The sequence below is a fragment of the Pelodiscus sinensis genome, chromosome 2, assembly GCF_049634645.1.
Source record: "Pelodiscus sinensis isolate JC-2024 chromosome 2, ASM4963464v1, whole genome shotgun sequence".
Classification (NCBI taxonomy): Eukaryota; Metazoa; Chordata; order Testudines; family Trionychidae; genus Pelodiscus; species Pelodiscus sinensis.
The window spans coordinates 175,731,473-175,746,236 of NC_134712.1; the positions used below are offsets into that span (position 1 = coordinate 175,731,473).

The following is a 14,764-nucleotide window of genomic DNA, read 5'->3' on the forward strand; positions in this document are numbered from 1 at the left end:
CTTTTGCGCAAAAAAGCCCCAATTGCCATTTTCGGGATCGGGGCTTTTTTTGCAGAAAACAAATCTGAGCTGTCTACACTGGCCCTTTTGCGCAAAAAGTTTTGCGCAAAAGGGACTTTTGCCTGAACGGGAGCAGCAAAGTATTTCCGCAAAAAGCACTGATTTCTTACAGTAGAAAGTCAGTGCTTTTGCGGAAATTCAAGCAGCCAGTGTAGACGCTCTTTTCCGCAAATGCTTTAAATGGAAAAGTTTTCCTTTAAAAGCATTTGCGGAAAATCATGCCAGTCTAGACATAGCCACTCTGTATTAAATTCAGGAGCAAGGGAGCTAATGAAACAAATACCAGTTGGATGACCTCTTACCACATGGTGAAACCTTTACAACCTTAGTAAATGGCAAAGAATTGTGTATTCTTAGACTGGCTGCAAGAGTAGGGTGACAATGACTTTGTGTAGTGGGCTATGAAACCTTTATTACAATACCACTCAGTTTCTGAAGAACTCTATTTATTCTTGGAATTCTGACCTTCTTTGGGAGCTGATTGCAGACCAAGTCCTCTCCAGTGCCCTGCCACATTTAAATCATGGAAACAAAATTTTACAATCACTGTAGCATTATCATTGTTCAAGCCAGCCAAAATTGACTCAAAGCTGGCACTGAGCCAGTTCAGACTGGCACTGCACTGCAGAATCTGCCTCGCTGCTGAAAAGATAATTCATTGATGAAGATGCAACGCATGCCTCAGGAAGTCCCGTGGAGTCTCTTAAGGTTCTTGAGCAACCTTAGTGAGTTTTCAGGGAAGCTCTGGGCCTTTGTTTTGAGAATGTATCTGAAGGATTAGTCGGGCAATGTAGATCCTTGCCCTACATGTGGGGCTTAAATTCAGCCAGAGCCATTGAGGGATGAGCTCTGGTGAATATTTTCAAACCCTGGGGAGCCTAAGTGTGCCCTGTGGAGATGAAGTTGCACGCTCTGGCACGCCCCATTGAGGTTGAAGACTTGAGCCCCAAGATTCTAGAATAGTGAGGATTTAAGTTCTGCCTATAAATAAAATCCTTCACTTTAATCCTGGATTAATTGCCCAGGCCAGACCTTTTGTGATTTCTGACCCAGAAAATTCCATCCTTGATCCATTTTCAATTGTTGTTCTAGACTTCAAAACACTTTGTGTGTGTGTGTGTGTGTGTGTGTGTGTGTGTGGTCACCGGAATGCTCTGTAATTCTAGAATTTCTTCTCTGTCGTGATGGCAGGTTTAGTTCAATCTGAGACGGTCTCTGTATTGGTTTCACTTTGAATAGGTTGTGTTGATTCAATTGGGATGGTTTAGATTTAATTTCTTCCTTACCTATAAGGACTTAGAGTCCTCTCCAACTCCTGCATGATATTTTAGTCACTCTTTTCTCATTTGCTCCCACATCCTAGTGCACATTCCCTTCTCTTTCTCTTCATCACAAGATCTTCTAAAAGTCCATTTCTACCTGTTCTTTCCCTTCAAAGCTAACAAACCTTCCACTCTCCATTCTGATATAGAATTTTTCTTTTCTTACCATCTTTTTTAGAAGGTCTGGTGCATTCCAGATAAGTAAGCCCATGCAATGCACTGCTGGGGTTATCTCCATTCAGCCTAGCAGTGGGGCCAGTCAAAGATGCTACCATAGTTCCAGAGCCCCACAACTTTAGCAGGAAAGGTAGAGATGTGCAGGGAGAGGCAATGGAGCATGTTATTTTTCCAAGGACCAGCCAGGAAATGCAATCCGAACCACCTGCACATAATCAAAGAAACATCCTATCTGCCAGGAAACTACCGGGTTGAACCAAGAAGAGGAATCCAAGCACGAGGGTGTGTGGAGACTAGAGGCAGAACAACTGGCACAGAATGGCCCAGCTCCCTAAAGGCTGGTTTGACCTGACCCCAAGACTTTTGGAACTTTTGGGTGGCATGCACCTGGGCTTTGAGGCAAAGGCTTTTACACTGTTGTCACAGGTGTTCCTTTTATGGGACTTCATCGAAGGGAGACTTGTGTTAGTCAGGGTATTTGAACAACATATGAACGGCTATACTGGGTCAGACCAAAGGTCCATCTAGCCCAGTATCCTGTCTTTCAACAGTGGCCAATGCCAGATGCCCCAGATGGAGTGAACAGAACAGATAACCATCAAGTGATCCCACTTCTATCATCCATTTCCAGCCTCTGACAATCAGAGGATAGGGACACCATTCCTGCCCATCCTGGCTAATAAATATTGATGGACCTATCCTCCACAAATGTATCTAGTTCTTTTTTGAACCCTGTTAAAGTCCTGGTCTTCACAACATCCTATGGCAAGGAGTTCCACAGTTTGACACTGCATTTTGTTGCCAAGGTCAAAGCAATGTAGTGTAGTTGTTAACACCCAGTCAGGTAAAGTAAGGCCAGGTGTACCTGCAGGCCATGATGGGGCACATCCCATCCCTTTACAGGAGACCTTTTCCTGATTGCTTTGAACCTGAACAAAGTTAATGGAACAGTCGAGGGCTGGATAAAGATTAAAGACAGGTCTTATTTTGTGGGAACAGCTTCACCCATCCATACTGTGGTGAATGTATAGGATTATTGGGGTGTGTGTGTGTGTGTGTGTGTGTGTGTGTGTGTGTGTGTGTGTGTGTGTGTTCACTTGTGCAGGAACCACCAACTCCTGTCAAGGACTCCCTCGGTAGTGGAGAGAGGAATGTCCTGGACTAACTGGTGACCTCTCTCAGCAGTGTAGGGAGGTATCTGAGATCTGATTTGTTACACTGGGAAGAGGTAATTATCCAAACGGTAAGTGGTTATGTTCCACGGTTTGGAGAGAGGTAAAAGAGGAGTTTTTTGATGAGTTGCTGCATCTTACTAGCAACATACCATCTAATGAAAAGGTAATTATTGGAGTATATCTAAATGCATATGTAGGCACTGCAGAGGCTGAACATGATCCAGTCCATGGAGGGCACAGCATGAGAGCCAGAAACTCTGAGGGGGATCATATCTTACTGATGTGCCAGGCGCTGGATGTAGTGACTAGAGAAAGCCATCTTATAATTAATGCCAATGGAGGACACCGATCCCTAATTAATAAGAAGGCAGATCACAAGTAATCAATTGTAAGGTACATCTGGCCAGTGCATTATGAGTGAGCCCAAACTTCATATGCAGGGTATAGACTATGAAGAATCTGAAATCCTGGGCACAGGAAAGGCCTAATTGGTGGAAACTCTAAAGATGGGAAAGCTAGGCTACATTGATATGGACATATCCTGTGGAGAATGGAACACTCTATTAGTAGGATGTCTTTCTTGCAAGGATTGAGGATAGAAGGCAACCAAAGAGGAGACCACCAATTTAGTACATGTAGCAGCTCGGTATTAGTGGATCTCAGAGGAACCAGTCTGGGTGACAGCTTGGCCTATCATTGTGGCATTTGGAAAAAGATATATAAAGTCACTGACCCCAAACAGGGAAGTGAAAAGACAGAAGATGATTGCAGAGTAAGTTTAGACATGAAAGCAGTTTTAAAGGTTTTAACTTTAGCAGAAAGAGGAATGATGCATTTAGATTGTGAATTAATATATGATCGGTAGCTTCAGGGAGTAGCCAAGTTAGTCTGTACAGGATAAACTTAAAAAACAATAAATGGTCTGGTAGCACTTTATAGACTAACAAAACATGTAGATGGTATCATGACCTTTCGTGGGCACAGCCCACTTCTTCTGATGTACATCCTAAACTAAAAACTCTGGTCATCACACATCAGTGCTGATATCACGAAAGCTCACGATACCATCTACAAGTTTTGTTCAGAGCCGGCCCAAGCCATTCTTACGCCCCGGGTGTGCGGTGCATGCCCAGGCCCGCCTGGCCTGGCAGCACCGTGTGGTGCCCCTTACAATCGGGGGCCCCAGGCTATCGCCGGGTCAGCCGGCTGGCTCTGGTTTTGTTAGTCTATGACAGGGGTGACCAAACTTTTTTCAGAGGGGGCCAGATTTTATGAAGTGAACATGCGTGAGGGCCGACCATTTTGCCTGACATTCTTTGAACCATTAAAATTAAACGCAAATTAACTATTTTATGCAAAGTTTATTGCAAACGGCATACTTTTCATTTCGTCACATGGATGACAAATCTAAACAGGTGTTAAATCACTCTGCCTTTCATATCTGAAGGCCAGATGAAAAAAAAATCCAGGAAGCTGAAATATATGTCAGGAACATTGTAAAGTACATTACATATGGTGGTAAAGGTTGTCTGTCAATTTTTAAGTTCAAAAAATATGAACAGGAACATAACACCAAGTATACATGTTGTGTCCAAATATATTTATAACTGATTTAGACCAACTGACATTAACTGAGATTTTACAGTGTATTCATCTCAATACATATGGATTCGTTGGGGGCCATAAAAGATAGATATTGCCAAATTACCTGTGGGGCCGTATTAAACTGGAACACGGGCCGTAATTGGCCCGCGGGCCGGACTTTGGACATGCCTGGTCTATGAAGTGCTACCAGACCATTTGTTAAGTTTATATGACCTGTTAGAATGGTGCCACCCAGTGGCCCCTAGTAGAACTACAATGTGAAATTGTTTTGTCTCTTGGAAATTATGATGATCTGATTTGTTTCTTGTCCTAGTGTGAAGTGCACCACAAGCAATTCCACTGAAGTCAAAGGAAAGCAGTAGTGTAAAACCAGTTTTGGAAGAGACTCAGATCCTTTTGAGTTTGCTGTGACTTATTCTTACTTAGAGCAAGAAATGGAAAATGTCTGGGCCAAATTCAGACTTCATGAACTGAATGCATCCTGTTTGACCACCAACTCCTGTCAAGGACTCCCTAGGTAGTGGAGAGAGGAATGTCCTGGACTAGCTGGTGACCTCTCTCAGCAGTGTAGGGAGGTAGATGGGGGAAATGGCTTCCTCTATGAGATACCACTTGGGGCCTGTGATGAGAATGTGAAGGTAAGTAAAGTCTGCCTTAAAATAACTCTGAGGCAGGTGCAGCTCATTAGCCTTGGTAGGCAGCCTGCCTAGCAGAAGGATAACTACAGTGTCAAACTAAAGTTGTCAGGCTTGCACAGCCAACCTGTGAAGCTCATCCAGTAGATATGCTCATGTGAACTGATGTGCAGGTAAAGCATTCCGCACGTACAACAGCCTGGGCTGCTAAAGCTTAAGAAGTGAGTGAATGCGCTGAGTAAGCTGAGATGCACATGCAGGAAGGTTGACTAGAAGCCTCTTGGAGCTATGTGAGGTCTGAAGGAGAAGAGTAAATGCCTTGTATCTAAATGTGGCTCTTTTCCAATGCAACTAACTTTATAAAACTAAAATATTAGCATGGCGCTATATACAGAGCAACATTAAGGACACATCTCATTTTTACATGAGCTTTACTGAACAAAGTTGTTCATTCACTGCCTGTTGCTACTCCCATTGAAAAAAATGGGTTTGAGTGGAACTAGGTTTGCCCCACAGTTGCCAACTATTTTTCTTAAAGTTCCAGCTTTTGGAGTCAGGTGAGTACGTGAGAATCTCATATTTTACTAAAACCAAAAAAGCTTCTAATGGTCATAGAAAAAAATCTTGAGATCATGAACGCTAAAGATTCGATGACCAGAGAACAAATAAACTGAACCCAAAATATATTATTTTTTAAAAATCTCATGGTTTTGGAGGTTTTAACTAATGATTTTCATAATTGCGACTGGCAATTTTGCAAGTCCTTATATGCTCAAAATTTAGAGCCCATTAAAAACCAAAATTAACAAAAATATCTTAAGGGAAAAAATATTTTTTTTGGAAAAAAAGGGGGTCTGGTGTTGCAATGGCTCCTGTCCAAGTAATTACTCAGTGGTTTGGGAAAGCATCCTGATGCGATAGAATAAATAAGGCAGCCCTCCTGTGATGTGGGTGGGGAGAGAACCCCACAAAGCATGGGATGAGGGCCCCTTCTTACTCCTGGCACTTTTGTAAATTCTCCGCTTTTGCTCCCCAGTCCATGTCTATAACTGCACCCACCAAAGTCTGTAAGAACCTCTCCCTCTAGTCCCTGGGGCGAGGTGGCCCAATGGCTCAAGTCCATAACTTGCTGCAACTTGTGGGGCAGTGTGACCCAATGGCCACAGTCTGTAACTTGCCCCTATTTGCAGGGCAGTGCAGTTCAATAGCCTGAGTCAATAACTCGCCCCTATTTGTGTGTGCACGTGTATATTCCCCTCTCAAGGGATGGGAGATAAGGGAAGGGTTTACGTCCCCTGGTAGGGGCATCCAGGCTCTCCTGCTCCACTGGACCTCTGCCCAGGGACCTGTTAGTGGCTGTAGCTCTAGCTGCTAAGTCAGTGAGGAAAAGCTCTGTCTGAAACATGCTGACTCCTCGGCTTCGGCCCACTCACCATCTAGCTGCTGCCTTTCCTGGGCTGCTTCCCGCTACAGTTGTTTCAACTCCATCACAGATCTCCATCTCCCCCCCTTTATCTGGGCTCTGTCTGCTCCTGCTTGGCTCTGGAACCCATGAGGTTTCTAGGAGCATCTGGGCTCCTGCTTGCGTATTAGCGTCTCAGCGGTTGGGTAGTTGCTGCAGTTTGCCTGGGGCTGGCAATGCACATCCTCTCCCTCCAGTTACCCATGCCAACTGAGTCGAGCTGCTCTCTTTTATAGCTGTTCAGCTCAAGCATGTCCAGTAAGGCAAAGGGGATGTGGCATCCCCAGCTCCCCAGGATTGATTAATTCCCTCCTGCTCAGTGTGGGGAGAGTGCGTCCCATCACGCCCCCCCCCCCCCCCCGAAACCTTAGCCAGAGAATTGTGAGCTACCTCCACCATGATCATTGACATCTACAGAAGTTTCATGGACCAACCTGGTACACAGAGACAGAGTGTTCCTAAGCCTAACTCTACAGGGGGGATGAGAAGCAGATAGTGACCACTATTGCTTATTTCAACGTCTCTTCTAGCATAAGTAAAAAAAGTGTAAATCAACAAATGTGTCTTGCTATTTTGAGAGTTGCATCCTTAATTTCAAAGCAAATTGCATACTTTCTGGAGGTTGCTTCTCCTGCATTAGGCTCATTCCTACTGCACTATAGGTACTGGCTGGGCTGTGTTAAAAACATGTTCTGGTCAACTGTCCCCCATAATCCTTCTCATCCATTCATGGCAGGAAGCCACCAAATCATAATCCCCCAAAATGTCCTTGGGATCCTTGGAGGTGATGTCTCATCTGAGGATGACATGCAGCTTTTTGTGGAAGTGTCAGGTTTGCAGCTCTGCCCCAGAGCAATTGTTAACTTCCCTTCCTTCTGGTATGCTTGCCAGAGCTTCATGGCTTTCACACATGGTAGCCAAAATGCAGTATTTTAATGTTGGTATAAGAATATAAGTATAATGATAGACCCAGCATATCTAGGGCTAAGGACTATGCTCCACAATGTCTCTCCTTAGTCACAGTGGAACTTCCTACCATTAGAGTAAAGCTCATCTTGGGGGCTGGTATGGAATGAAACTCACTGCCATTCCAAATTCCATGTACATGTTGTTGGCCTGCCTTCTCTAATACAACCCGGGGCAGCATGTACTTACTTTAAAGTTTAAACAAACAGCTCCTCTCCCTCACCCAAAGCAAAACCCTACCTTGCACACACAATACCACCACAGTGAGAATTAGCCACCTGAGACAGATGTTAGTTATGTCCCTTGTTGCACCACTAGAAGGCCCTCAAGTAATACAGTGAAGGTGGTAGAAGGCTCTTTAAAATGGAATGGAATAGTAGAAATCTTTGCATTTCTGTAGCATTATTCACGAAAAGGTTTCAAGGCATTTTGTAGATAGCAAGTCCACAAACACTTTTGCGAAGTGGGTAAGTATTTCTAGACCCATTTAATGACAGGCATGGTGAGACAGAAAAGTGACTCCTGTTCAGCAGTCTGTCCACAGTGTGAATCTTCAGTGGGGTCCAAATGGAGTGTACTCTGATCACTGATGCAAATTTGGGCGATAATTCTTATCACAATTATTAACACCATTATTGCAAAAACAATTCAAAACTATTTCCCTGATATCAACGTGGATAAAAAGTTCCAAACACTTGCTCCCCATCCTATTGCACTTTCTATACCCTTATCAATTGTTCCATCCAAATAATTTAATACGTCCACAGTTGTTATGGGTGATTTGTCCACATTCCTTTCAGTTTGATTCTTGATTGCTAGCACTGCTCCTATTTTGAGCATGTATTCTTCACCCTCTTCCTTATTATGATATAACCAGTGGTTGAGAGGTCCTGCACCTTCTATCTTGTTTAACCCATCAAAGGGGCACCCTCTGTTCTCGTCAAATCCTGTTTGTGATGCCATTTCGGTAACCAATGATTGGTTCTTTAAAGGATTTGAAACCACATACAGAGGAATACTTTTTAGGGTTAACCAAAGAATTTATTTGTATTTACTTTTATAATTAATTTTTCATTTAAATCAATTCGCTATCTTTAATTCTTTTAAGACAGCATAACATGCAAATAAAGACTAGAAAAAACAGTACAAATAAAACAAGAACAATGACCCCTCCTACAGCTATACCCTCCAAAGTTACCTTTGAACAGTTTGTGAAGTTATCAGACATACCTATATAATACTCACATTTAGATGAATAGAAGCACTATTTAGATTCAGGAGATATTCTTTTTTTTGTCTTTCCTTTTGGATTTTTCGTTGCAACTTATGACTGGTGTTGCCCTTTCGGAGCTTACGAGCAGCAACGAGATTCGGCACCGGGGAGAGAGCCCTGGTTGATCAGACCTGGCTTGTTTGGATTCGCAACCCTTCCGCTTTTGGTCTATTTAGTTCAACCTTTTATACCCTGTTTCAGTATTTTTCCTCTCACATGACTCTGCTGACGTTAGCTTTTGAGGTCTCATTCTGCCTTTTCAGGTGTTGTATTTTTCGTTTAACTGCTTCTCATTTGGGGTTATCAGCACTTTGTTGCTTTTGCTGTTTTTGTTACTTTTACTTCCCTAAAAGCAGGGTTATTGTTGGTCGTCTAACCCGTTGGGGTGCTCCTCGGGGAATGAAGGGGGCTCCCCTCAGGGTCAGTGGGTGGCCGCTCCCACCCACTACAAGCTCTAAGCAGTCAGTAGCCTGGCTCTAATCCAGGGCAGGGGCTGCAACAGTCAAGCAGTCTAAGCAAACAATCAGTAGCCCTGCCCTAACTCTAGGCAGGGGCTGCAGCAATCAACAGGTAATAAGCACACCCTCAGTAGCTCAGCCCTAACACAAGGAAGGGGCTGCAATAAGCAAGCAGTTTATAACCAGGCAGTGAGTAGCCCAGCCTTAACACAGGCAGGGTCTGCAACAGTTAGTAGCCAGTAGCCCAGCCCTGGGGCAGGGGAAGGGCTTCTCCCAGGACAAACCAACCAGGTCACAGTCAGTACACCCAGGTACGTAATCGGTCTCCTTACTCAGGGAAGGTTCAGGCCCTTTGTCTGTGGCTGCACGTTGCCGGAGGGGAGACTGCCACCCAATCAAAGGGTGTCGGGGGGGGGGGGGCCCTCCCTTCACCACCACTCCCCGGCCCAAGGCCCTAATAGCAGCTGGTAATCAGCTGCCAGGTCAGCCGGGATACGGGTCAAAAATCACTGACCTATCGCACCGGTGTCAGTGGGGGATCCACTCCTCAACCCACTGGCCCCTGGACAGACCAAGATCAGCTACCCCTGGGCTGGCTCCAGTTCTCTCCGTCCTGGGTACCTGATTCCCTGGAAGGTCTTCCAGGCGGTCAGGGGTGGGGTACCCTGGCCACAACAGCAGGCCTGCGTGGTAGTCCTCCCGGAGAGGGCTGGGAGGACCAGGCCAGTTGTCCAACTCTGCTGGCTCTGATTCCTCCACTGGCAAGGCCAGGGAGGTTTTTTGCTCCTCACTGGTCAGGGAGGCAGAGGCCCCTGGCTCCCTTGCTGGCTGTGGAGAGAGTGCCTCTGGCTCTGTCTCTGGCAGGGCCCAGACTGGTCTTGGAGGAAGTCCTTTTATATCCCTGGGCCCGCCCCCTGACTTCCTCCCAGGTGAGTCCTCCAGGTGAGCCCAACCTGGCTCAGGGAGGGGCACTTCCTCCTCAGGGTCAGTGGGTGGCCACTCCCACCCACTACATGGTCAAGTCAAATTCTGGATTTTTTTTTTCATTTACGTCTCCTGTATTTTGACAATGCTGCCTTCCTTTTACACATACAACTAAATTAGTGCTCATTTGACATACACAGGCCAGACCCTACCACATCCTTTTCACACTCTTATGAAAAGCCCCTTACATTCTTTAATAAGCTCAAGTGGTCAAAGGATGTTAAAATGCGGATAATTGACTAGTCAACTAGTCAATGGAATTTCCATCGACTAGTTGACAAGTCCATAGGCACCTCTGCATTCCTCCTTGGAAATGTACAAGAGCCCCTCCATTGGGGCTCTTGTACATTTCCAAGGAGGAATGCAGAACTCTGAGTACAGCCTGGGGCCAGCAGGAAGTCCCACTGACTCTGAGTTGCACACAGGTGCCTTCTTTGAAATGCACCAGAGGGGGCTCTTGTGCATTTCAAAGCCATAGAGCCCAGGATCAGTGAGGGACTCCGTGGATCAGCTGCAATTCAAAGGGGCAGCTGCAGGGAGTCCAGGGTCAGCTGGGGACTCCCCAGATGACTCCGGGCTCCCCAAGAAATGCCATGGGGAGCCCAGGATCAGCAGGGGAAGCTTCAGCTGACCCAGGGCTCCTAGTGGCAATGGAGCGTAGCAAGGAGTCTGGGGTCAGCGGGGGACTCTGAGTCCCCTGCTGATCCTGGGCTCCATGGCTTTGAAATGCACAAAAGTCCTCTCTGGGGACTCTTGTGCATTTAAAATGTGAAAGTAGAAGGAATTATACTGTAAGAGAAAGATGAATTGTGCTGTAATAATTGAATAAGTTGAAGGAATTCTGTTTGTCTTTTAAGAGGAAGAAGAAAAGTATGTTAATGTTGATTGTAGGTATGCAGATCAACGTGCTAGCCAGATGGGCCTGAGTTAACAGGAAAAGGAACATTAGGTGTTAGGCAGAAAGCAGTTCAAGATAATCAGGGAGTTATGGACAGGAGATTGCTGTGTGCTTGATATTGAAATGAAGATACTTAACCACACTAATAATGTGAAGTTTTGCCCCTCTTTTTGATCCTGTTAACTTGGCTTTTTTTTGACTGTATAAATCAAGGGGTTTGAACCTTGTGTGGTGCTCACATTTTCTGGATGCATTTTAGCAGAGCTTTGCTGAATAAACAGAACGGTCTGACAAATCTGTGAGTCCTGTCTGATTTTGACAAAAAGAAGGCACTATGTGCAGCCCAGAGTCTGGGACTTCCCGCTGGTCCCAGGCTGTATGCGGAGTTCTGTATTCCTCCTTTGAAATGTACAAAGGGCTCTTGTACATTTCAAAGGAGGAATGAGGAAGTGCCTATAGAGTAGTCGACTAGTCAAAAAACTATCTGATAAGCAAACACTTATAGGATAGTCGACTAGTTTTTAACATCCTTAGTCAGAGATTTGGATTTTGTCTCAGCTGAAAGATGTCACCTTCAGTAGCAAAGTGCCCCTACAGAGGCATTGCTTCTGTACTGCCTTGAAGGACAGAGTCCTACTGAATGAATTGTTCCTTTCAGCACTTTATATTGCAATGTGAACGAACAAAAATGTAAGCGAGAATATAATAAAACATAATTTTATTTAAAAATTTAACTTTTCTTCACAAAATTCACAATAATCTTAATATTTGAAATGGGCCTGAATTGAGGCTCTGGATCTACTCCCAGTGCACCCAGAACTTTGTGGAAGTTTGGATTAAGGTTGCTGCCTAAGTGTGACTCAAATCAAAGCCCTAAATTGCATCTGCATCCTCACTTGGATTCTGAACATTTGAATCCTGAACAATGAGTAGTCCTGTGACACCTCAAGATCATCTCATCTGAAGAAGTGGGTTTTACCCATGAAAGCTCATGATACACTCCTAAATATATAGTATATATCTAATATACTTCATTTTGGTTAGTCTCTAAGGCTGTGTCCAGACTCAGGGGTTTTTTCGGGAAAAGTAGCCTTTTTCCAAAAAAACTTCACCTGCGTCTAGACTGCAGCCGCGTTCTTTCGAAATTAAATCGAAAGAACGCGGCTTTTCTTTCGACGGCGGTAAACCTCATTTCACGAGGAAGAACGCCTTCTTTCGAAAGTGCTTCTTTCGAAAGAAGGCGTTCTTGAATGTAAATAGGGCTTCTTCGAAAGAGAGCATCCAGACTCATTAGGTGCTTTCTTTCGAAAAAGTGGCTTGCTCTTTCGAAAGTTCCGTGTGCAGTCTAGACGCTCTCTTTCGAAAGAGGCTTGCAGTCTAGACATAGCCTAAGGGTTTGCCCACACAGCAGGGCTAAAGTTGAATTAAGGTATGCAACTTCAGCTACGTCAATTGCGTAGTTTAAATCAAAATAGCTTAATTCAGCTTTTGGTGCTGTCTACGCAGCAGGAAGTTGAAGGAAGAACACTCTTCCTTCGACTTCCATTACTCCTTGTGAAATGTGGGTTATCATGAGTCAGAGTAAAAAGTCCCCCAGCTCAACATTATTTTGAAACAATGGATTGTAGTGTAGAATATCAGTTATTCCAAAATAATGCTGCTGTGTAGATGTAAGGCTATGTCTACATTACCAGGTTATTTCTAAATAAGTTATTTTGAAATATTAACCCCTGAAGCTTATTCTTCTTCATGAGCAGGAGTTATTTCAGAATAACCAGCCCCCTTATTTCGAAATATCAGGCTTGGTAGGGTGGATGCTACTTGGTAATGGTGTCCTTGGCCTCTGTCTGCCAGAGGCTAGAGAGGGATGGCAGGAGACAAATCGCTTGATCATTGTCTTCAGTCCACCCTCTCTGGGGCACCTGGGGCTGGCCACTGTCGGTAGACAGGATACTGGGCTCGATGAACCTTTGGTCTGACCCAGTACGGCCGTTCTTATGTTCTTATGCTCACCTTGTTATTTCAAAATAACTCCCCAGTGTAGACATGCCCTAAGGTGCCACAGGCTTACTCATTGTTTTTAAAGTTACAAACTAACATGGCTACCCCTCTGAGACTTGTAAACATTCGGATTCTGATTGATCCCTGATCACATGACTCAGGTTCATTTCTATTTAATATCAATAGAGGGGATATAGCAGCAGCTAGTGCCACAGCTGGGACACACTGCAAATATCATTATGATCAAACATTCAGCTGCTCTAAGGCCCGGCAGGTCTAGAATGCAGACTTAAAGAGCAAGGGACAAGTGACTTCTCCATGCTGACACCTAGCACTGGTGGTAACCAGCTTGTGCTTCACTTCCCTTGACCACTGTGGGCACAGACCATGGCAAGTTCCATCTCAAGAGTTTGACGGACAGCAGCCTCAGTGCTTGATTCACTTCTTGCCCTACATAAACCCAAGGCACATTCTGGAAAGTGTCCAGGCAATGGTGTGAATTTCATGCAGCTGTCATGCCTGTTTCTGCTACTGAATTCCTAGCTTTGTCCTTGGCTTGATGTGGATTTCATCTCCTGTCTCAGACCCCGATACCTGACTTAGACTCTCTTTCTTGGAATTGACCCTGACCTGGCACTGGTCTACAAAGTCCTCAGCTACTCTCAGCCTCAGATTTGCCCCTTTTCTGTCTCTTGGCCCTAACTGAGCTTGTTGGGATCCTGCCAGCTACACCAACGTCTTGATTAACTATTTACTGAATACTTTAAATACACTCTGCTGGGGTCTATTAATTATCAGGGCAGTTTACACTGGGTAAAAAGTATTAATTCAATAGTGTCTTGGATGTATTTATTATTCATTTGCTTTTTAATTTAAATAGGAATGAGAGACCATAAATAATGAAGATTCATCAGGTCTTCCTGCATGCTGTTCTGAGGGCTTGGGTTGACCTGTGATAAGCACACGTTTATGACATGGCAGGTTGGTGCAGAGATGGCTCTTTGGGCCTATAAAATCTGTGGTTGAGGGGTAAAGCCCAGTTCATAGGAGACTTCCCAATTAACAGGGCTCTTCTGTTGTCTTAGGTCCTGATTCAGCAACTGTCTCCAGGGCCAGCCCACAACATTTTGGCACCCGAGGCGGGGAGCTCAAATGACACCCCCATATCCCCTTATTATGTTTAACATCTCATGATTTGAAAGCCAGTGTCATAGTTTTGGGGCCTGCTGCATGACTTTTAAATGCTTGAGATTGACAAAACAGAAAATATGCATTTCTCTCTGCATGTCCTGGCTGTAATTATTCAAGTATGTTGTTTCTCACCCCTGTTACAAGTAGAATGAGGAAGTGCTGTTACTACCACAATGTTCTAGACAGCCTAGCTGGGAAAATGTTATGTAACCAGGTCTGGCAAGATTTGAAACAGGAACAAATATGGGTGATCAAAGAGGAAAACCCATCTAGTTGCAATTCTATTTCCCTTTTTTAAAAAAATTGCTTCATTTCCTCAACTTCCTTCCCTGAAATACACAGCTACAATACATCAAAATTGTGGAAGTTACAGTTAAGAGTGTGTATTTATAGTATACTTGCTATAGCTGTTTGGAACATGTTTTTTTCCTCCCCTGAAAAATTTCAGTTTCTCAATGAAAAATTGGTAAACTAGATTAATTCTGGTGTGGCAAGGGAATTGTAGTATGTGTGTGTTGTGCCCTGATAGTCATCTGTAGGCGAGGCTCCCTGACTGG

The 14,764-nt window shown here is 44.5% G+C and overlaps 1 protein-coding gene across 1 annotated transcript in view; it reads right to left on the reverse strand.

The window, feature by feature from the left end:
• Nucleotides 1-8,870, reverse strand: part of CCR4 (C-C motif chemokine receptor 4) — a 28,762-nt gene extending 19,892 nt beyond the window's left edge. Inside the window, exon 1 of the mRNA XM_025183943.2 lies at nt 8,648-8,870. Coding sequence (XP_025039728.1) covers nt 8,648-8,649 — 2 coding nt within the window. The 5' untranslated portion in view covers nt 8,650-8,870. The remainder of the gene's footprint in view (nt 1-8,647) is intronic.
• Between the last annotated feature and the right edge of the window lie 5,894 nt (nt 8,871-14,764).